Genomic DNA, 23,122 nt, shown 5'->3' on the forward strand with positions numbered 1-23,122 from the left:
CGCACCTCAGGCGCTGACACCATCAGCATCCAAGGCTGCACTCTCCACCTCTCAAAGCCATCAGGAACCTCGGGGTTTTGCTCGACCCTGAGCTGTCCTTTCTCCCTCATATCCGCACCACAACTGGCACCGCCTTCCATCACCTCCGGAACATCGCCAGACTACGGCACTACCTCACCCCTCACGCGGCTGAAACCCTGGTTCACGCCTTTGTCACCTCAAGGCTGGACTATGGGAACTCTCTCCTCGCCGGCCTTCCCGCCACCTCCCTCCACACTGCAGGTCATTCAGAACTCTGCAGCTCGTGTACTGTCCCGCACCAGACACCGCGACCACATCACTCTCACCCTCGCCCTCACCCTCACCCTCACCCCCACCCTCGCCCTCGCCCTCACCCTCGCCCTCGCTCACCTCCACTGGCTCCCCATCCCCCAGAGGATTGATTTCAAGATCCTCATCCTCACCTACAAGGCCATTCACGGCCTCGCTCCCTCCTACCTCTCCGACCTACTATCCCCTACCTACCTGCCCGTACCCTCCGTTCCTCTGGCTCCGGTCTGCTCCACATCCCCCGCCCCAACCGCCCTACCATCGGTGGCCGGGCCTTCAGCCTCTCAGCCCCGAGGCTCTGGAACTCCATCCCCAGTGCCTTCGCCGCTTCCTCCCTTTCCTCCTTCAAGGCCGGTCTCAAAACCTTTCTCTTTGACCGAGCCTTCAGCTCCCCTCTCGACTCTCTTCCCCCTCCTCGCCCCCTCCCTTCCCTCCCCTCACCCTGACCATTTCCCCCCTCCTCGCTCCCTCCCTTCCCTCCCCTCACCCTGACCATTTCCCCCAATGCTCGGGTCCTGACCCAACTGTGCAGCGCCTCGGGACGTCCTCCTGACGTGAAAGGCGCTTTATAAATGGAATCTTGTTGTTGTTGTACATCAAATGCGAGCATGATAACTTATTTATATTATTATTATTCATATAAGTGCAAAACAGTTGCCTAAAAATACAGTTACAAAGTGTGAAATATTTTGCCATTTTAGGCTGTGCGGTAAATGTAAGGGCAGTCAAGCAAAGTGTTTACTCTGCCAGCCTCCACTCCCCCTCCGCCTGGTGAAAGCATCTCAACAAGTAGTGACAGCGGTGAGAAGCGAGTGGACTTCAGAAAAACGCAGGGAGCCACATTTGTAAACCACTCTCCGCTGTGCGAGCCGGGTAACAGACAATGAAGTTTGCTCTGTAAATCTCGGCAGGAAATTAAAGGAGATTGGCCAGGCGTGGGGCAGCTCAAATCGCTTGCGAGGCGCGTGCTCTAAGCTCTACACTACAGGACTCCACCACCTTGTACAAATCGGCTAAAATACTGTTCCATCAGAGATCACACTGTCATTACCAACCTCTGTTACTCTCTTTAACTGAAACGCTTTCTCTTTGAGTCTCTGTAAGTGTTTTCTGTCTCTTGCTCTCTCTCTCTCTCCATCTCTCTCTATCGACTTCAGGCAACATCCAATTGTGCGCATAAACTTCGGGTGAGATATAGGGTAAAGTGTAAATATAGTGTTGTGACTGTGTTTTGTGGGTGAAGCGCAGTAGGCAATTTCGCACAGCAGTGTCCCACAAATAGTCATGGATTATGTGACCAAATTAGTATTTAATTATTATTTTTTAAAGGAATTATTACACCCAGGATACAATATGTAGTTTGGGACACGACATGTCGTGCAACTGCAAGGATGGTGCTCCAGGACTCTACCCCGCGTGAAAGGCGCTATACAAAAGCAAACTGTTGTTGGTGTTGGTGGAAGGTGAAGTGGATAAGAACATAAGAATTAGGAGCAGGAGTCGGCCATTCAGCCCCTCGAGCCTGTGCCCCACCATTTGATAAGATCACGGCTGATCTTCTCACCTAACTCTGATTACCCACCCTCTCCCCATATCCCCTAATCTCTCTGTTTTTTAAAAATCTATCAGTCTCAGCCTTGAAGATGTTCAAGGACTGACATCTACAGCCCTTCTGGGGGAGTGAATTCCATAAAGTCACTGCCCTCTGAGTTGTTTCCTCAACTCTGTTCTAAACGCTGACCCTTAAATTTCAGACTGTGACCCCTGGTTATAGATTCTCCCACCGGGGAAACAGTCTCTCAGTGTCTACTTTATCCGCCCTTTAAGAATCTTATAAGTTTCAATAAGATCTCCCCTAATTCTTCTGTACTCCAGAGAATACAGCCCGAGTTTATTCAGCCTCTCCTCATAGGTCAGTCCCCTCATCCCAGGCACTAACCGAGTGAATCTACGCTGCACCCCCTCGAGGGCAAGTATGTCCTTTTTTAAATAAGGAGACCAACACTGCACACAATACTCTCGGTGCGGTCTCACCAAAGCCCTATATAGCTGCAGCGAGACTTCCCTACTCTTATATTATAAACCTTTGGCAATGAACGCTAATATGCCGTTCGCCTTCTCAGTTGCTGCTGAACCTGCAAACTAACTTTTTGAGACTGGTGTACACGGACACCCAAATCCCTCTGAACACTAACACTGTCTAATCTCTCCCCCTCTAGAAAATAATCTGTTGTTCTATTTTTGCTGCCGAGGTGAATAACTTCACACTTCCCCACATTAAATTCCATCTGCCCACTCCCCTCGCCTGTCTATATCCCGTTGCAATCTTTTTGCATCATCCTCAGAGCTCACTCTCCCCCGAGTTTAATGTCATGGACCTACTGGATATAGCAAATCCTTATGTTATCTTTGGCAGCAAAACTTTACAGAAAGGTCACACGCGGTGAGCAAAACTTGGGCAAGATAAGTAAAAGCAGAGGAGCGGTCACACACCAGGAAATATCACTCACCATTTCCCCGCTCACAGTAACTAGCCATCGGGGGGCACAGGGATGGAACTCAAACCCTGCTGACTGTAACCAAAGCGAAACTATTTCTTTCTGACCTACCGCTGCCTTTTTGTACCAGTGAAAGTAACATGTGATTGCAATTTGCCGGCTGACTCTCTGTCACACACAGCGTTTGAATCACAGGTTTGTATAGAATGAGAGAATTGATATGTTGGACCACGTTTCCTGTTAGCGAGGGCTGCTGTTGGAGCCAGCCTTGCTGTCAGCTCCTGCCTGATCAACACTCCCCAACCTCTTTCCCTGGATCACAATTTCCCATTAATCATCATTCACCCTTTCATCTGCTCCAGCCTTGACTGTTCCAGCACTCTCCTTCCCCAGCGCTTCCCTGCACGAGCTGCAGATTATCCAGAACTTTGCAGGTCGTGCTCCCTTCTGCACCAGGCTCCGCGGGCCAACAATAATAATAATAATCCTTGCATTTGATACAGCTCCTTATCAGGTCTTCAAGATGTCTCGAAGCGCTTCACAGTATATACTGTAAAGTGAATTGACTGTATTGTGGAAGGTGACACTAAATGTACCATCAGCCTATAGAGGTTATACGACCCTGACCTGCGTGGTTGGTTCACGTGATAGATAATTGAAGCACGTCCACAGTGTTGCCACATAGCCTTATACAGTGGTCTTACTCAAGGTCTTTACACAAAGTCTCAGACTTTCCAACCTTTTCCCAGACTAGAAGAGATAAGATTGCTTAAAACCAGATGGTTCCAATGTGAAACTATAGCCGACAAAGGAAAACTGTTCATTGCTATGATTTGGATGTGAAAATGCTGCGGAATTGTCACGGGTCACACGGTAAGATACAATTATTGGTTGCAAAATGCCGCATAATCCGATAAGAAAAAGAATATAACCCTTTGTTTTTATACATTCTTTGGAAGTACCATCTCGGGTGACTTGGGAACCTGATTGGGTGCTTCCCCTTACCGGTAAGCTTGTAATAAAGCTTGTAATTAAGCTTGTAATAAAGCTTGGAATACAGCTCGTAATAAAGCCTGTACTGATTACTGTTCATTGTTTGTGTGGTCTATGGTTTTATTCCACGACAGTATATTTTGTGGGGGAAAACTGGCAGCCAATTGCGCACCGCAGCGTCATCCTCACAAACAGTTGGGGATTGAAGTGACCAATTTATTATTATTAATATTTTATAATTTCTCTCATTCACTGGCTTCCCATGCCCCAGCAGACTGAAGTCAAGATACTCGTCCTCACCTTTAAATCCCTCAACCCAACCTCTGTGACCTCCTCAAACCCCGCCAACCCAGCCAATCCCTTCGATCAGTGAACGCTGCCTGGCTTCAGGTACCTTGCCCTGCCCCACCATCAAGTCGGGGGTCAGCTCTCAGCCATTACTACCCCCACTCTCTGGCACTGCACCCCGGAATCCCTCTGATTCACACCCCCACACCCGCCCCACTTTCCTATCTGCCTCAAGACTTTCGACATCTACGATTTGCATTTACACAGAGCCCTTCACACAGGACAGTGTCTCGGGTTGGGTGAACCAGTGAGCAGTATAAAGTGCAGAGAGGGGAGCCATCCTTGGGATGAGATGTTCAACTGAGATCCCATCTGTCTGTTGTTCAAATTAAAAATCCCACAACACTATTGGAAAAGAGAAGGGAGTTTCTGGCGTTGTCCTGTCCAATTACAAGATAAAAAGTTTATCATTCACCTTATGGCTGTTTGGGAGCGCTTTCTGTGCACAAATAACAGCAGAGCAACTTGAATTTATAAAGTGGGGTAGGATCTCGGAGCGCTTAACAGTGGAAGAGCTTGACACTGAGGTTGGGAGAGAGGGGGAGGTAACTATAGGCACAGTCAGAATAGTTACCACACCTCCCTGATGTTATAGGAGCTGTATCAGTTGCAAGGATTATTATATCCAGAAATCCTGCTCCTCATGGCTACCCGATAACTATCCCAGTAGATCCTGTAGCTCAGGGGCTAGAGCAGTCGCCAGGGAAGTGAGAAGACCTGAGTTCGATTCCCAGCAGGGTGAAACCTTCAGCAAGTTTCCTTACTCCACACACATGTCTCTGTTTACTTAGCAGTATGTAGGAACCCAGATGTTAGCCGAATAGCAGATTGCTGCTCCAGGGATAAATAAGCCCTTCCGCCAAAATAATAAAAATAATAATAATTTGTTCACTCAATCTTGGACTGTTTGTGGGACATTGTGTGCGATTGGCTACCATGTTTTGCCCACAAAATATACATTCAGTTCACTTTACGGTATACTCTGTGAAGCGCTTTGAGACGTCTCGAATACGTGATAAGATATATCAAATGCAAGGATTATTATTATAACTAAGAGACTGCTGTGTGTTGTGGATATTGAGGACAGGACTGGAGCCTCCTGTGATCCAGTCTCTCTCTGCCCCCCACATACTCTCCCACACCATTAATACAGTGTTCCACAGGCTATAGCTGTAATTCACTGTATTACCACCTCGCACAAAGCTCACTGCACAGCTTATTTGTGGTCCTAGTGACGCACAGAAATGCTGAACATGCAACATCCATCTCCAGCCAAGCTCAACGAGCCTCAACTCAGTACAAATTACATTTTTACAGCGCCTTTCACATCAGATAGACCTCTCAAAGTCCGGCTCTGGCTGGGCACCTAAGCCTGGGGTAGGGGGCAGGACGGAGGAGAGGGAGGGGAGAAGAGGGAGGGAGGTTGAAGGGGGTGGGCGGGCGGGGGGTGGGAGGGAAATGGCCAAAAGGTCAGCCAAACAGCTTTTTGATGTAAGAACAGGCAAATGGGACCTTAGTTTAATGTCTCATCCCAAGCACTGTACCTCCAAAATTGAGGTACCTATCCCTTCTCCCCCCTATCTGCCCCCGCTTTCTCCCACCCCTTCCCTTCTCCACCCCATCTTTTCCCTCCCCCTCCCCATCTTTTCCCTCCCCCTCCCCAACCCCCTTCTCTCCCCCTTCCCCTCCCCCCTACACCCATTTCTCCCCACCCTCCCCCCATCTCCCCCGCCTCCCTCCATTCTGTGTTAGACAACCAGCTGAAATCCAGACATGAACCAACAACCTTCTGACCCAGAGGCAAGTGTTACTGAGTGAATCAAGCTGACACCAATGACGATGAGAAGCTTACATAAAACAACTTGCATTTGATAAAGCACCGTATCACGTCATCCAGAGGATGCCTCAAGTCCCTTCACAGGATTAATGGAAAGTGTAGTCACTGCAGTTCTTTTTGTAAGTGGGTGAAGGCGGCAGACAATTTGCTCACAGCAATATCCCACAAACAGCCATGGAGCGAGTGACCAATTTATTTGTGGGATTATCGGGGGGTAACAAGAGAGAGAGAGAAACTCCCTTCTCTTTTTGAATCGTGCAACGGGATCTTTAACATCCACCTGAAGAGAGAGACAAGATTTTACGTCTCATTCGAAACACAGCAGCTCTGACAATGCACTGCCCTGCATGTCAGCCGAGATCCTACACAAGTTCAAAGTCCCGACTTGGCTCTTCGACTCAGAGGCAGGAATTCTCCCAACTGAGCCAGGTTGACACCATAACGAGGGGGTTTTGGTGCGTGCGTGGGGAAGAGGGGGGGTGGCTGGGTGTACGGGGAGATGGGTAATAATAATCCTTGCATTTGATATAGCGCTTTTCACGTCGGGAGGACTTTCCAAAACGCGTCACAGAACACACTGTAAAGTGAACTGACTTATTTGTGGGCAAACGCGGCAGCCAATTGCGCACAGCAATGTCCCACAAACAGTCGTGGATTGAATATGACCAATTTATTATTGTTTTTGGTTTTGGAGGGATTATTATTAGGCTCTGTGTGGAGTAAGGAAACTTGCCCAAGGTTTGGCCCTGAGCTGCCTGGGATTGAACTCAGGTCTCTCGCTTACAAAGCGAGTGCTCTAACCACTGAGCTACAGGACTCCACAAGGGTAGCTTGAGGGGAGAGACAAAGTTGTCTTCTGTTCTCAAATAGTTCAAGACAACAGATCAATTTCAATAGGGGGAACTATCGCAGAGTGACAACTGGTCTCCAGAGACCACACTGTATATCTATGAATAGCATTAAAATCGGTTTGCCTTTCTGAACCCCCGCACTCAATTCGAGACCAGTCTGGGAACCAAACCTGTCAATGGGAGCACAGCAGTCACCCCCAGTGAGTGTAGGAATCGATGCACTTTCCCAAAGCTCAAAGATCATCTATAAATACTGCTGAGAGGGCAAGAGCACAGTGGAGCCACACTCCCAGGGTAAAGCTAATCATTAGTTATTTTCTAGTTATTCTCATTGATCAAAAAAGAAAGGTCTTATAGACCAATACTTGGTCAGCTTTTAACGGATTGATTTTCTTTTAATTCGAGTTAGAGGGAAGATGACAGCTCATATTTTTAAACTGCACAATAAATACACAGGCACAAAGTGTACACACAGTTACAGACACTGTAATTAATATTACAACTGTAATTAATATACAGCAGTTTTAATATGAAAACTTTCATTTGACACAGTGCCTTTCAGGTCAGGAGGACGTCTCAAATTGCTCTATGGGATTTACTGCAAACTGTAGTAACTATGTTTATTGTAAGCCAATTGTACGGGAGGGATTGTTGGCCTTCACACTGGGAGAGAATCTCCCCTCTCTTTTCGAGCAGCGACATGGGATCTTCGACATGCACCTGGACAGGCAGACTGGTCACTGGCCAGAGTGTCAGTCTAGATTAGTTCTGCGTCCCGACAACCTTCTGACTGAGAGGCGAGAGCGCTTCCACTGAGCCAGGCTGACACACGTAAACCGTTACACAGTTTAAAGTAAAAGGTGAGTCTACCTGTTGGTATCTCTGGCCACGTCCTCGTACACACTCTGAACCCCGATCTCCAGCCGTGTGCAGCCGTACCCCAGCATGTCACTGAGGTGGCGTTTCAGGCAGTAATCAGGTCTGGTCTCAATGGTGATGCCAACACACTTGGTATTGCTGCGTTCAGAGTATCTGCAACACGTCACAGAATCATGTTAAAGTCTCCGGCCACCATCAGCTTCACACAAGGTACCTTTATGTATCCCGCCACTGCTGTGAAAGTTTAATTCACTTCTGACAAGGTGGAGGCACGTGACAACGGTTAAAATGGCACCTAGCATTGATACACGTGTGAAGCAGAGAGCAGTAATTGAATTGGTCCCGGCTGAGGGGATTTTGCTGGTTGAGATTCACCATCGCATGACGAGAGCGTGTGGACAGTTATGTGTTGATGTGCAAGCCGCCGGGTAAATCGTGTGAAACGTGGAGAAACTGAATTTCAGGATTACACATGAAGTTGATCTGCTAAGTTGGACGAATCGCTCAGGGTGAGTTGAGAGAGAGTCTCGGTATTTATTGGTCCTCGGGACACAGAGCTGATTATTGGCTACCGTACTCACTAACATTTGGCTCGGTGGGATCCACAAATGTTTATCGTGTTTCACAAGGAAACCAGAAATCCCATTTGCACATCATGTTACTGTAACGCCATATTGGCACAAGTGCTCTGAGACATTACCCCTCGTGAGGGTCTCTGGGCCACTGCTCTGTGTGAGGGTCTCTGGTTCTCTGGGCCACTGCCCTGTGTGAGGGTCTCTGGGCCGCTGCCCTGTGTGAGGGTCTCTGGGCCGCTGCCCTGTGTGGGGGTCTCTGGACCGCTGCCCTGTGTGGGGGTCTCTGGGCCGCTGCCCTGTGTGAGGGTCTCTGGGCCGCTGCCCTGTGTGGGGGTCTCTGGACCGCTGCCCTGTGTGGGGGTCTCTGGGCCGCAGCGCTGATTGTGATGAAAGAACAATTGAAGAATTTTGAGGCATTATTTGGGGCATTAGTCAAAAGCTTCAGGTCTCGTCTCATTCTCCTGCCGGCTTCCCGCACACCACTCCTCTCCAAACACCTGTCCAATAACAATAATCCTTGCATTTGATACATCACTTATCACGGCGTTGGGGCATCACATTTACTGTAAAGTGCAGTGACTGTATTTGTAAGGAACACATCAGCCAATTTGCTCACAGTGATCTCCCTGAAGTGAGTCACCGATAGTATCTGGGAATTGATGGCCAGGCACCGGGAGAGGGAAACTCCCTCCTCTCTTCGAATGGTGCTGCAGGATCTTTAACATCCACCTGAACCGGCACAGACGAGCCCTCAGATTAACAATTCATCCCAAGCGCAGCACCTCTAACAGCGCAACACCCCCAGCAATGCATTGGAGCGTCAGCTTAGACTGTGTGATTCCTGGACTGCTGCCCTCTGACGACAGAGTTCCATCATGACCACATTATTGTGACACCGAGTAGCGGGAATAACACTGCTACTCAGGAGGGAGGAGCGTGGCTTGTTTCTCATCCATCACCACACGTCAGAGTTCTGAGAAATTGTTTTCAGTTTTGATCAATAGTTATTATAGTTAATCAATACTCCATCACCGGCTGTTGTGGAGCAAAGCAGCAGCTGTCATCGGTCCCAGTCACGTTGTGTCAATCACTCTACACAGTTACTGTCCACTAAAGGAAGATGATGAAGATACAGTGATCTTTATCTCACAGCCTCTCAATCACTGCGCTTAGGGTCACTCCTTCTCCTCCCTTTCTCCTTCCTCTGCCATCTCTCTTCTTCCCTGCTTTTCCTGCTCCTTCCCCCCTCCCTCCCTTTCTCTCCCTATTCCTCTCTCTCTCTCTCTATTTTTATTTCCCCACATTCTCTATCTCTTTCACTCTCCTTTATTTTATAGAGCTGCTGCGCACAATTGGCTGCCACGTTTCTCTCACAAAATACACAGTCAATTCACTTTACAGTATATTCTGTGAAGCGCTTTGTGACATCTCAACGATGTGATAAGGCGCTATATCAAATGCAAGGATTATTATTCCTCTCTCTCTGTATCCAACTACCCCCCTCTCTTTCTTTATTCTTCCGCTCTCTTTCCCTTTCCTTCTTCTCACTTTCCCCCGCTCTCTCACCTCTCAATGCTCTCAGGTTATTACATTGCTTCTCTCTGGCTCATCATCAACAACAACAAGATTCCATTTATAGAGCGCCTTTCAGGGCGGGAGGACGTTCCACAGCGCTGGACAGTTGGGTCAGGACCCGAGCATTGGGGGGAAATGGTCAGGGGGAGGGAAGGGAGGGAGCGAGGAGTGGGTAGAGAGTCGAGAGGGGAGCTGAAGGCACAGTTGAAGAGAAAGGTCTTGAGACCGGCCTTGAAGGAGGAAAGGGAGGAGGTGGCGAAGGCACTGGGGTTGGAGTTCCAGAGCCTCGGGGCTGAGAGGCTGAAGGCCACCGATGGTAGGGCGGTTGGGGCGGGGGATGTGGAGCAGACCGGAGCCAGAGGAACGGAGGGTACGGGCAGGTAGGTAGGGGGATAGTAGGTCAGAGAGGTAGGAGGAAGCGAGGCCCTGAATGGCCTTGTAGGTGAGGGTGAGGATCTTGAATTGGATTCTCTGGGGGAGGGGAGCCAGTGGATGCGAGCGAGGGCGAGGGTGAGGGCGAGGGCGAGGGTGAGGGCGAGGGTGAGGGTGAGGGCGAGGGTAGGAGTGATGTGGTCGCGGTGTCTGGTGCGGGACAGTACACGAGCTGCAGAGTTCTGAATGACCGGCAGTGTGGAGGGAGGGCCGGGAAGGCCGACGAGGAGAGAGTTCCCATAGTCCAGCCTTGAGGTGATAAAGGCGTGGACCAGAGTTCCAGCCGCGTGAGGGGTGAGGTAGTGCCGTAGTCTGGCGATGTTCTGGAGTTCTCATCTCTGCACAGTACAAGGGCAGACGCCTGCAGTTGCCTCACTCTCACCTCCCCTATGCCCACCTCTTCTCTCACCCCTGCAACCCTAATAGTGTTGGTTACTGCAACATAAAAGGGCATTGTAAGGGTAACACCAGGAAAGCAACAAGGCTAATCCCCAGTGTTAGAGCCATGAGGGTTAGAGGGAATGTTGTGGATTTAAGCCTCCTGTGGAGACCTGGACCCCATATCTCTGGCTGACTCTCCAATGTGGTGGGAAGGATATAGGAAGACTGTATCACATGGGCTACAGAATGGTCTGTATCAGATCAGCTCAATGGACCTCCTACTGTTATATACATTTGGTGTTGTGCCTGATCACATCAAAATGTCTCAAAATATTTCAGAGGATTGATTGTAAAGTGTAGTGACTATGCATATTGTAGGGGAATGTGGTAGCCAATTTGTGCACAGCCACGAAGTGAGTGACCGGTTTTATTTAGGAGATTGTTGGCCAGGACACTGGGAGACAAAAACTCCCTTCTCTTTCCGAAAACAGTTCAACGGAACAGGCAGACGGGACCTCGGTTTAAAAATAAATTTTCAGGATTCAGGCAATTGTTATGAATTTCTCAAGCTTTGCTGTTGTAATTTATGAAGTCATATAAACCGTCTAATCTGAAGGAAGGCACCTCCGCCAATGTACTTGGTCCTAATATCTTACCATTAACGTTCTTGTTTGCATCGTTAGGTTTATTATAATATACATACACATGTCTTTCATGTTGGGAAGTGCCTAACACTGCTGGCTGGCAGTGGGAGCCGGAGGGGGCGGGGATGAGAGAAAGGATGATCAAAAGTGCGGTCAAAGAGGTATGTCTGGAAGTCAATCTGCTGTTGGGAGCGGCAGAATTAGCAGGTAACGCAGAGGGTTAGGGGAAGGATATGGGAAGACTGTAGCAGACTGTAGCACGTGGGCTACAGAATGGCAGGAAAGGCTGTCTTGTACGCACTGGAAAGCCTGGACTATCCAGGATTCCAATGGATTCTTGTTGCCCTCTGCAGGATAAAACCGGTCACTGGAAGGACAATTTACTGACAAATTTCTGAAATGCACTGTATTCACCAGATCACCAGAGATTGGGAGGAAAAGGGCTCTTTGGCCGATTTGACCTCATTCTTCCACAATACAAACCCGACCCACTAGAACACCGAGCTGTTTCTAAAGGCTTCCTAACGTCCTGCCTTTCACCGTCCAGGCTTCAACAGCAATAGTCATTGATGACAATAACAATCCTTGAATTTGATATTGCGCCTGGTCACATTGTTGAGACAACACAAAGTGATTCACAGGGTTTTACTGTAAAGTGTAGTGACAGGGTAATGTGTGGTTGAACACAACAGCCAATTTGCACACAGCCGTATCGAGTCGTGCCGCGGGATCTTTAACAATCACCAGAACAGGCACAGGCAGGGCCTCTGACAACAACAACAACAGGATTTCATTTATAGAGCGCCTTTCACGTCGGGAGGACGTCCCAATGCAGCTGACAATGCCTCGTTCCTCCTGCACTGGAGCATCAGCATAGACTGAGCTCAAAGTCCTGTTGTGGGGGCTTGACTCTGCGGTGAGAGGCCGGCTAACACCACAATTGCTCAATTACCACATTTTTTTGAGGGATTATTAACCCCAGAAAGCAATCTGACAATCGACTAACAACCGTGTTCCTACTGACTGCTGGTAAACAGAGGCGCGTGGAGTAAGCAAGCTTGCGTAAGGTTTCATCCTGCCCGGGAATCGAACTTGGATCCTCTCGCTTGCAAGGAGAGTGCTCTAACTACGTTACAGGACTCTGGAGCCTGTGTTCTCACCTGACGGCCTCGGCCACACTGCTGGAGGTGTGACCGGAGAGAGCATCGTGCAGGTTCCGGATGAAGTAATCTCTGTAATCCTCCGGCAGAGCCATGAAGGTTCCCCCCATCACAATGAACTCCACCTTGTCCACAGTGTGTCCCAACTGCTTCAGCTACAGTGAGGAGAGAGACAACACTCAGCAGAGGAGAGAGGAGGTACCAAACAACAATCAATATCCTTACATTTGATACAGCACATCATTGAGACAAACCGGGCAAACACTATAGGTACCTTCTGTCAGACAATTTAAGGAGGGAATTTGATAGCTACATGTAATAATAATCATCCTTGCACTTGATTATAGCGCCTTACCACGTCATCAAGACATCTCAATGCGCTTCACAGGGTTTACTCTAAGATGTGGTGACTGTATTTTGTAGGCAAACGCGGCAGACAATTTGCACACGACGTGACCCACAATGAGTGACCTATTTTATCTGTCAGATTACTGGCCAAGTTATTGAGAGAGAGAAACTCACTTGTTTTTTTCGAATAGCGCAATAGGATCTTTAACAACCACCTGAACAGGCAGACAGGACTTTGGTTTAACGTCTCATCCAATGGATGTCACCTCCGATATTGCAGCGCTCCCCCAACTTTGCACTGGAATGTCAGCTTAGACTATATGAGTTGACAGTCGTGACGTATAGTTCACATACCTGCTCCACACGGTGCCTTGTCTGCAGGTAGGGGTCGTACCTGGCACGGATTGCTCTCATTGACGTTGGCTATTTGGAGACAATAAAGAGAGCAGCTTTATTCCCGGTATTCCTCAACCAGTGCACAGCGAACAACACATCCCTGGCAGCGAGATATTCAGGAACACTGGGAGAAACTCCTCTTTTTGAACAGCGCCAAGGGATTTTTAACATCCACCTGAACAGACGCAAACAGGCCTCTGCTTAATGTCACACCCGAAGGACGACACCTCCAACAATGCAACACTCCCCCACCCCAGCAATGTACTGGAGCGTCAGCCTAGACTGGGAGCTAAGGTGGGGTATGAACCCACAACTCTGTAACCCAGAGACAAGAGTGTGACTGACTGACACGAAGATAGGGGCAGCATTTTGTTGTTGGCGCTGCAGCCGGGGCGGGAGAAGATGTCAATGCAAGTGGACCGTAGCTTTAAACGACCAGTTACAAGATGCCAGCGGGGAGCAGCAAAGCCTGAGATGCGCACAGTCAGAAGTTTACCTCGTAGCCGGTGTACGACTGAGTAGAATATTCAAAGTCTGAGTCGGGGCCCCCAGGGCAGTAACTGCAATTAACAAGATACACCTTGTTCAGTGTCCGCCATATATAACCTGTTATGACTACAACAGTTACCCCAACACACACTCCAGGGCCCACAAGCCCTGGGTTTGCCAGCCTTCGCTTAATAATTAGAAAAGCAGGGTGCGTTCCTCCAGAGAGGAGGGTGAGGGGGAGAGAGAGAGAGAGAGAGAGGGGGGGAAGAGAGAGAGGAGGGATGGAGAGAGAGAGGAGGAGGGATGGAGAGAGAGAGAGTGGGGAGGGGAAGAGAGAGAGGGTGGGGAGGGAGAGAGGGTGGGGGGAGAGAGAGGGTGGGGGGAGAGAGGGTGGGGAAGAGAGAGAGAGAGAAGAGGGGGAAGAGGGGCGTAGAGAAAGAGTTAGTGAGAGTACAGTCTAGACACAGAGAAATTTCCATGTGTAGGTGATTGTATTTATATATCACTCTTCATGTGAGGTACAACAACAACAAAATTACATTTGTATAGCGCCTTTCATGTTGGGAGGACGTCCCAAGGTGCTGGGTAGCGTCTCACAGCATTGATACCGAGGTGGGCCAGACATGTGTGGAGCGCTCAGTCTGGTTTAGATACTCATAAGCATTGTGATGGGTTTACGCCTGTGTCAGACACCTGGCTGACCCAAAACAACAACAACAACAACAACAAGATTCCATTTATAGAGCGCCTTTCACGTCAGGAGGACGTCCCAAGGCGCTGCACAGTTGGGTCATGATCTATAGGGTAAGAAGGGGGTGAGAAAACCAAGATCTAAAGGTTCCCACGACATAAAGACCATCGCTGACACAATGTAAACCTGCCCTCGAGTTTCAGACGTGAGTGAGTGAAGGTCTCAGCCTGGCTGAGTCACGCCCTCACCTCTGGGCCAGAGATTGTGGGTCCAAGCCCCGTGTTAGAACTCAAGCTCACAGTCTGTCTCTAACAATAATAATCCTTCCATTTGTTCATTTAATATTAATGAACATGTATATTTAGAATATATACAATAACTATACTAAATACACACTTACTCTCTATTGAATAACAGGACTTACACGCATATGTTTCCTGTGAAGTTGATGTGAGGACATCTATGTGGTTTACACATCACGGCGACCACAGCAATCTAGCAACGGGAGGAAGTTAATAGGCAAGTATCAATATACAGCTCAGTAAATAAAACCACGGCTGATGTTCCAGTATAGTGCTGGGGTGGGAGGGGGGGGGCTGTATTGTCGGAGATACCATCGTTCAGATGGGAGGTTAAACCCAGGCCGGTCTGCCTGTTGGCTGTGTAGATGTGTGGGTTATTGCTGTTATTATCTGACTGGCTGTGTAGATGGGTTATTATTAATGGATTAATATTAATGTTATTAGCTGCTGGTTGTGCAGATTGGTCATTATTATTATTGTCGCTGTAATTACTCGCTGGCTGTGTAAATGTATAGATATATTAATGTTATTACCCACTGGCTGTGTAGTTTATTATTATTAATATTAATGTTATTACCCACTGGCTGTGTAGATAGTTTATTATTATTAATATTAATGTTATTACCCCACTGGCTGTGCGGATTGGCTTTGCTTTCAGTTTAGGCAGCAGCACCTTCCTGTACGCGGGTGGCACAGCTGCAATGATGTCCACCAGCCGAGGCTGTGAGGTCAGCCCGTATTTAGACGACGTCTTTGTTTTCAATCTGTAAATAAGTACAAGAAACCTGAGCCATCAGAAATGACCACAGACACACACACACACACACACACAGAGACAGACAGACAGACACACAGAGACACACACACACACAGAGACAGACAGACACACACACACACAGACACACATACACGGGCACAATTTAGCACCAACTGCCTCACCACGCATCTGACACCCCCCAACCACACACTGGAGCTGACCAACCCACTCACTCGAGGCCAACACTCACCACTCTCCCTCGGCATCTGACCGCCATTAACTCCCAACCCTTGCCCTGTGCTGATCGCCACTCCTGCAGCACAGTGACGACTGTCTACAAAGGATCCATCCTCATTGAGGGGAGGTAAGTGGGGTCTTCTCGGAGCTGAATTGGCTCCAAGCTGACGTGCCTGGAAACAGAACGGCGGAATCGAGCCCACCCTCTGTGACAGTCTCTAGTCCGGTTCCACAGTATTCCAGGGCACTGCCCAGTCTGGCTCATCGGCCGACCAGTTACTGGGGACAGAGAGAAATCCCACTCAGCTCCTGTTAACCCTGCAACCAAAAACCTAACGGGTAGGGTGGTCCTAGATGGATAAGCAGCGGGAAAGCTGGCCGGACGATGATATCAATGGCAAGCTGTGTGGTTTCAGCTGGTTAGGCCTCCAGCAGTTACCCCAACACACACTCTGGGGTCCCCAAGCCTCGGCTCTTGCCAAACTGCGCCTAATACTTTCCGGAATTAAGTAAGCAGGATGTGTCCCTCCAGGGAAAGCGTGCACGTTCCATTCCAACAATTATCTCAGGAATTTCCATGAGATGCTTGGAAATCTCAGCTTGGTTTGGATACTCTTAAGCACGGTGATGGGTTTCCCTGTGTATCAGTCACCCGCCTGGCTGGCCAAAAAAAGGAAACCACTGCCCCCTGAGGACAGAATGAATCGGAGTGGTCAAGAGGGAATCAGTGCGTCCCATCATTGGAGATGATGGATAATAGTACCTTCCTGGGTCATTGAGTTTCTGAGACTAGTGTCTCAGAATCCCAACCTCGAAAGTGTCTAACCATTATTTTTTAGGCTCCTCCACTCTCCCACCACCCCTCCCGCCACCCCTTACTGTAGGCCGGAGCTGCTGGTGAGCAATAAGGAAGGGGTCACGTGGTCTGGATACTGACTTGTTGAGGTTGACGTCCTTTCCCTCCTCGTGAGCTTCTATCAGCTGTTTGAGGACGTCCGCAATCGTCATCATCATCAACTCGGCGTGGCTGAGCCCCACTGACAGAGGTTAAAGATCACAGGTTACAACAGTACAAGAGGAGAACGCGACAGCCAATTTGCGCACAGGAATGTCCTACAATCAGCCGTGGAGTGAGTGGCCAATTCTATCTGGAGGATTGATGGCCAGGATACTGGGAGAAACTCCCTGCTCTACTCGAAAAGTGCCACGGGATCTTTAACATCTACCAGAACAATAACAAACAACAATTGCATTTTTATCCAGTAAATTGCGTTTATCTAACGCCTTTAACATTGAGAGGATATGAACAGGCAGACAGGCCTCAGTTTATCATCTCATCCCAAGCCCGGCAGCTCTGACACTGCGCTGTGAGTCAGTTTAGACAATATGAGTTCCAAGTCTTTGCGTAGGGTTTGAACCCACAACCTTCTGAGTCAGAGTCGAGAGTTCTGAGAACAATAAAAATCCTTGCCTTTGAAACAGCGCCTTCATTCCCATTGTGTCTCTTTCTCTAGCAATGTTTAAGACAAAACGCTATCCTGATAGCAGTCACCCGCCAGCCTTGGTGTCATCCTTGTAAACCCACATCGCCGCTATAGGGTAGAGACCAGAAATGCACTTCAAATGGGGAATTCAATGTGGATAAGTGTGAGGTGATACACTTAGGGAGGAAAAATCATAGGAGGCAATATAGACTTGGAGCTCAATCTTAAGGGCGGTGAACGTACAGAGAGATCTGGGGAGTGTCACATTATCTGAGATGCTGTCCTTCAGATGAGACATTAAAATGAGGTCCCGTCTGTACCTGTTCAGGTGGACGTTAAAGATCCCTTTGCATTATTCGAAAAGAGAAGGAGTTTTCTCTCTCCTGGTGGGTGCCCTGGTCCGCAATCCCCCAAATAAATTGGTCACTCACTCCATGATCGTTTGTGCGGCATTTCTGTGCGCCACTGCCTCCTACAAAATACACAGTCACCTCATTTTACAGTAAATCCTATGAAGCACATTGAGGTATCCTTCTGACTCTATGGTGTTATGCCAAATGCAAGGATTATTCTTTGCATAAAAAGGTTCTTGTTCGACCCTCAATTGTCCTTTCTCCTCCATATCCATGCCATGACCCGCTTTACCTTCCCCCACCTCTGCCACATTGCCCGACTCCGCCACTGCCTCACCTCTCACGTTGCCGAAACCCTCATAAATGCATTCGTCACCTCGAGGCTCAACTACGAAAACTTGAGTCATGTCGGCCTCCTCAACGCTTCCCTCCACAAGCTGCATATCATCCAGAACTCTGCAGCTCGTGTCTTCTCCCGCTCAGGCTCTGTGACCCCATCACTCTCACCCTCGACCGGCTTCAAAATCCTCGTCCTCACTTTCAAGGCCCACCATGGCCTTCCCCCTCCTACATTCTGACCTGCTGACCCCCTATCAACCTGCCTTTGGTCGCCAGGCTTTCAGCCTCTCTGCCCCCACCCTTTGAAACTCCATCCACAATGCCTCCCCCTCGCTCCCGCTCTTGCCTCCTTCAAGGCAGGACTCAAAACTCTCCTTTTCGACCATGCCTTCAGCCGCCCTCCTACACCCTCTGCCCTCCCTCGTCCCGCCCTGCCCCGCACTTTCGTGTCCTGATCCCTGGCTATTCAGCACCTTGGGACGTCCTCCCGACGTAAAAGGCGCTTTACAAATGTAATATTTGTAATACTTGTAACATTGCTGTAATATTTATACAAATCCAACATCCCCTTCTCACATACTTTTGGAGATGAAACTTGGCAGTCAATTCACCCACAGCAAAGTCCCAAAACAGCAGTTTACATTTATATAGTGCCTCTTACACAGGTTGGCATCTCAAGCGCTGATATGGCAAAGCCCGACATTGGGACAAGGGATGGGTGACCTTAAGCACTGTCAAAGACGAACGTCTTCAGGAGTGATCTGAAATGGGGAAGCAGGGGGCAAGGTGGAGGGATTGAGGGACAGTGTCAACAGAAATTTTGTGGCGTAGTGGTTGAAAGAACGTACGGCGATGGTGGACCAGAGGGCATAGGGACAAGCAGGAGGTTGGAGCCAGCCGAGTGGAGGCAGCGGGTGGTGAAGTGGGGAGAAAGCAGGTCCGGAGAGGGAAGGGGGTGCCAGGGCCTGAAGGGAATTGTAGACGAGCGAGAGGATCTTGAGGTCGAACCGTTCTGTGATAGGGACCCAGTGGAGCCTGGCGATTTAATATGGATGAGAATACAGGCAGTGGAGTTCAGAATGAGTTGTAGTTTGTGGAGAGCTGAGGAGAGGAGGGCATTGGAGTAGTTGAGGCAGGAGGTGACGAAGATGCGGACGAGGGTTTGGGCTCCGGTGGGGGTGACGTATGATCGGAGGAGGACAGTGTAACGTCCTGGTCAGAGACCGGATAATAATAACAATAATCCTTGCATTTAACATAGCGCCTTATCACTTCTTCTAGACGCCTCAAAGTGCTCCACACTTTGAATTTGTGGCTGAAACGCGGCAGCCATTTGCGCACAGCAGTGTCCCACAAACAGTCGTGGATTGAGTGATAATTCTTTTTTTTTTGAAGGGTTCATTAGCCCTGGAATACGGATCCGACGATTGACTTATCAGCTGGGTTCCTACTCACTGCTCGGTAAACAGAGGCCTTGTAATGCTGCAATGTTTAACAAGTTTAATACGTTTAACGAGCAGAACCTCAGTAAGTGGTTACCCTGCTGATCTGTACAATTCCACATCAATTTACTGAAGTTGAGAAAATATAAATAATTGCATTGTTAGCGCAACTAATTATTTGGTAAAGTTGCTCGGGCTGGCACTACCCAGAAACGGCAGCACCTTTTGTGAAGCTTGACAGGGCAAAACGCCAGTTGTCAGTGAGTCAGTACATAGGCTCCTTCACACAGAAAGCTGCCACATGGCATCGCCATCTGCAACAACAACGACTTGCACTTGTGTGGCGCTCCCCACGCAGGACAGCGCCTCAAGAGCGCTTAACAGTGGCGGAGCGTGACTCCGAGCCGGGAGGGGTGAAGGGGCACGTGGCCGTAAGCACAGTCGAAGAGGAACGTTTGCAGGTGGGACTTGAAAAAGGGGAGAGAGGGGGCAAGGCTTGAGGGAGAGTGTTCCAGAGTTTTGGAGCATAGTGGCTGAAAGCACCACCTCCGACGGTGGGGCGGAGGGTGTGATGGGCAAGGGAGAGGTCAGTGCCAGTCGAGCAGAGGCGCCTGGTGGTGGTTCGGGGAGTGAGGAGGTCAGAGGTAGGGAGCTGCCAGGGTTGAGAGGATCTTGAAGTCGATCGGTTCGGTGATGGAGAGCCAGTGGAGCCTGGGCCAGAGCTGGTGAGATGTGGGCACGTAGCTAACCACATGGCTAAGTGAGATGCATGGCATTCCCAGTGAAATGCCCAGTGCTGCTGGGATGACCGCCCTTCCCTCTGCACTGATGTGGGGGTGAAGCACAGCTGGAGTTGGGGCTGGGGTTGGGATTGGAGCTGGAGTTGGGGTTGGAGCTGGAGTTAGAGTTGGGGTTGGAGTTGGGGTTGGAGTTGGGGTTGAGGCTGGAGTTGGAGCTGGGGTTGGGATTGAGGTTGGAGTTGGGGTTGAGGCTGGAGTTGGAGCTGGAGTTGGAGCTGAGGATGGGGTTGGGGTTGAGGTTGGAGTTGGGACTGGGGATGGAGTTGGGGTTGGAGTTGAGGCTGAGTTGGGGTTGGGGCTGAGGCTGAAGTTGGGGCTGAGGATGGGGTTGGGGCTGAGGATGGGGTTGGGGCTGAGGATGGGGTTGGGGCTGAAGTTGGGGCTGAGGATGGGGTTGGGGCTGAGGATGGGGTTGGGGCTGGAGTTGGGGATGGAGTTGGGGATGGGGTTGGAGTTGGGGCTGAGGATGGGGCTCAGGTTGGAGTTGGGGTTGGAGTTGGGGAAGGGATTGGAGTTGGAGTTGGGGATGGAGTTGGGGATGGAATTGGGGCTGAGGATGGGGATGGGGCTCAAGTTGGAGTTGGGGTTGGAGTTAGAGTTGGGGTTGGGGTTGGGGATGGGGTTGGGGCTGAGGTTTGGGGATGGGGTTGGGGATGGGGTTGGAGTTGGGGATGGAGTTGGGGTTGAGGTTGGAGTTGGGATGGAGTTGGGGTTGAGGTTGGGGATGGAGTTGGGGTTGAGGTTAGGGATGGGGATGGGGCTGAGGTTTGGGGATGGGGTTGGGGTTGGAGTTGGGGATGTAGTTGGGGTTGGGGTTGGAGTTGGGGATGGAGTTGGGGTTGAGGTTGGAGTTGGGGATGGAGTTGGGGTTGAGGTTAGGGGATGGGGTTGAGGTTAGGGATGGGGATGGGGCTGAGGTTTGGGATGGGGTTGGGTTGGAGTTGGGATGTAGTTGGGGTTGGGGTTGGAGTTGGGGATGGAGTTGGGGTTGAGGTTGGAGTTGGGGATGGAGTTGGGGTTGAGGTTGGAGTTGGGGATGGAGTTGGGGTTGAGGTTGGAGTTGAGGTTGGAGTTGGGGATGGAGTTGGGGATGGAGTTGGCATTGAGGTTAGGGATGGGGTTGGGGATGGGCTTTGGGGATGGGGTTGAAGTTGGAGTTGGGGTTGAGGTTGGGGTTGGAGTTGGGGTTGAGGTTGGAGTTGAGGTTGGAGTTGGGGTTGAGGTTGGGTTGAGGTTGGGGTTGAGGTTGGAGTTGGGGTTGAGGTTGGGGTTGAGGTTGGGGTTGAGGATGAGGTTAGGGATGGGGGTGGGGGGGGGGGGGGTGGCGGTCGGGCCGGACGCGGCCCGGGGGAGCTGTGAGTCCGGCCCAGCGCGGGGTTGGCCTCGGGGCCGCTCTCACTCACCTTTTTTCTTCTGTTTCACCATATTGGCGGCCTCGCGGGCTGTGCACTTGCCTTAGCAACCGGAACCTGCCCCTAGCAACCGACCCCGCCGCAAACCTGCTCCCGCGGCACTGTCGCAAAACCCCACAACTGCGCGTGCGCACCTACCGGGGCGGCAATGTGGGGGGATTGGGCGGCTTTCACGCCCAATTGGGCGGGTTTTTGTTGGGTTGGGCGGGAAGGGATGGCTTTGCCTATTATTTTCAAATTGAAACCTGCAAAAGTGTTTTTCTTCCACAATGAAGACCTTCTCTTACAGTTTCTGAAGCACTAACCCAAACCGGCCACTCCGCAATGCTTGTCACTTGGCTATTTTGGGGGTGGTGTTTGGTGAACTTTGGGCTACAAACGTGTTTTAATTGCTGGCAATTAAAATTTGTAAGAAACATTTTAAATATAAGCGGGAAAGCTGGTCAGACAGTGAGATCAATGGCAAGCTGTGCGGTCTTAGCTGGTTAGACTCCAGCAGTTACCCCACAACTCACACTCTGGGGCCACCAAGCCTTCGCTCTTGCCAACCTGCGCCTAATACTCCTCGGAATTAGGTAATCAGGATATGTTCCTCCAGGGAGAGAGCGCATTCCATTCCCACAATCTCTCTCTGGGATTTCCATGTGGAGGTGGGATGCATGGAATTCTCAGCTTGATTTGGAGACTCTTAAACACTTTGATGGGTTTCAAAAAAAATCCTGGCCACCCTGGAGTGTTCCCACACTCTGGAACTCCATCCCACGGTCCCTTCGCCTCGCTTCCTCCCTTACCTCCTTCATGGCCGGTCTCAAGAGCCTTCCCTTTGATCGTGCCTTCCCTCACCCCTATCCCACCCCTCCCCTCGGGTGCTCGGGCCCCGACACCTGACTGTTCAGCGCTTTGAGACGTCCTCTCGATGTGTAGTTTTGTTGTTGTTTTTAAGCAAGAGCAAAACCCAATATAAAGAGGCATTTTGTTTTGCTAAGTAATTTTAATTTTTTTAATTTTTAAAAAACTTTATTAATTCCACATTGTTTTTTCATCAACCAGTTGTCTCATACACATGGAAGGAAGCCCCATCACTGTGCTTAAGCGCCTTGGGACGTCCTCCCGACGTGAAAGGCGCTATACAAATGTAACCTTGTTGTTGTTGTTAGGTCTTCAAGCCTCAAGCCTAATAATAATCATTGCATTTGGAATAGCTCCTTTCAGTTCGGGAGGATGTCCCAAAGCGCTTCACAGGATTTACAGTGAAGTGGAGTGACTGTGTATTTGTGGGCAAACGCAGCAGACAATTTACACACAGCAGTGTACCATAAATAGTCACGGAGCGAGTGACCAATTTTATTTTGTGGGATTGTTGCGCGCTACACCAGGAGAGAGAAACTCCCTTCTCTTTTCGAATTGTGCCGCTGATTTTTAACATCCACCTGAACAGGCACAGACGGCACCTCGGTTTAGTGTCTCACCCAAAGGATGGCACAACAAACCAAACTACTGTTAAGCCAAACTCTCGTCCACTATGTATGATTTATCTTTGTCTGGAATATTTGTGTGCACTCTTTTCCA

The 23,122-nt window shown here is 49.7% G+C and overlaps 1 protein-coding gene across 1 annotated transcript in view; it reads right to left on the reverse strand.

The window, feature by feature from the left end:
• elp3 (elongator acetyltransferase complex subunit 3) overlaps positions 1-21,657 on the reverse strand; it is a 63,513-nt gene extending 41,856 nt beyond the window's left edge. The window contains exons 1-8 of the mRNA XM_042333688.1: positions 21,545-21,657; positions 16,661-16,760; positions 15,355-15,493; positions 14,852-14,922; positions 13,744-13,807; positions 13,206-13,274; positions 12,504-12,658; positions 7,728-7,889 (exon numbers count right to left, since the gene is read on the reverse strand). Coding sequence (XP_042189622.1) covers positions 7,728-7,889; positions 12,504-12,658; positions 13,206-13,274; positions 13,744-13,807; positions 14,852-14,922; positions 15,355-15,493; positions 16,661-16,760; positions 21,545-21,566 — 782 coding nt within the window. The 5' untranslated portion in view covers positions 21,567-21,657. The remainder of the gene's footprint in view (positions 1-7,727; positions 7,890-12,503; positions 12,659-13,205; positions 13,275-13,743; positions 13,808-14,851; positions 14,923-15,354; positions 15,494-16,660; positions 16,761-21,544) is intronic.
• Between the last annotated feature and the right edge of the window lie 1,465 nt (positions 21,658-23,122).

The sequence above is a fragment of the Callorhinchus milii genome, unplaced genomic scaffold (assembly GCF_018977255.1).
Source record: "Callorhinchus milii isolate IMCB2004 unplaced genomic scaffold, IMCB_Cmil_1.0 Scaffold3, whole genome shotgun sequence".
Classification (NCBI taxonomy): domain Eukaryota; kingdom Metazoa; phylum Chordata; class Chondrichthyes; order Chimaeriformes; family Callorhinchidae; genus Callorhinchus; species Callorhinchus milii.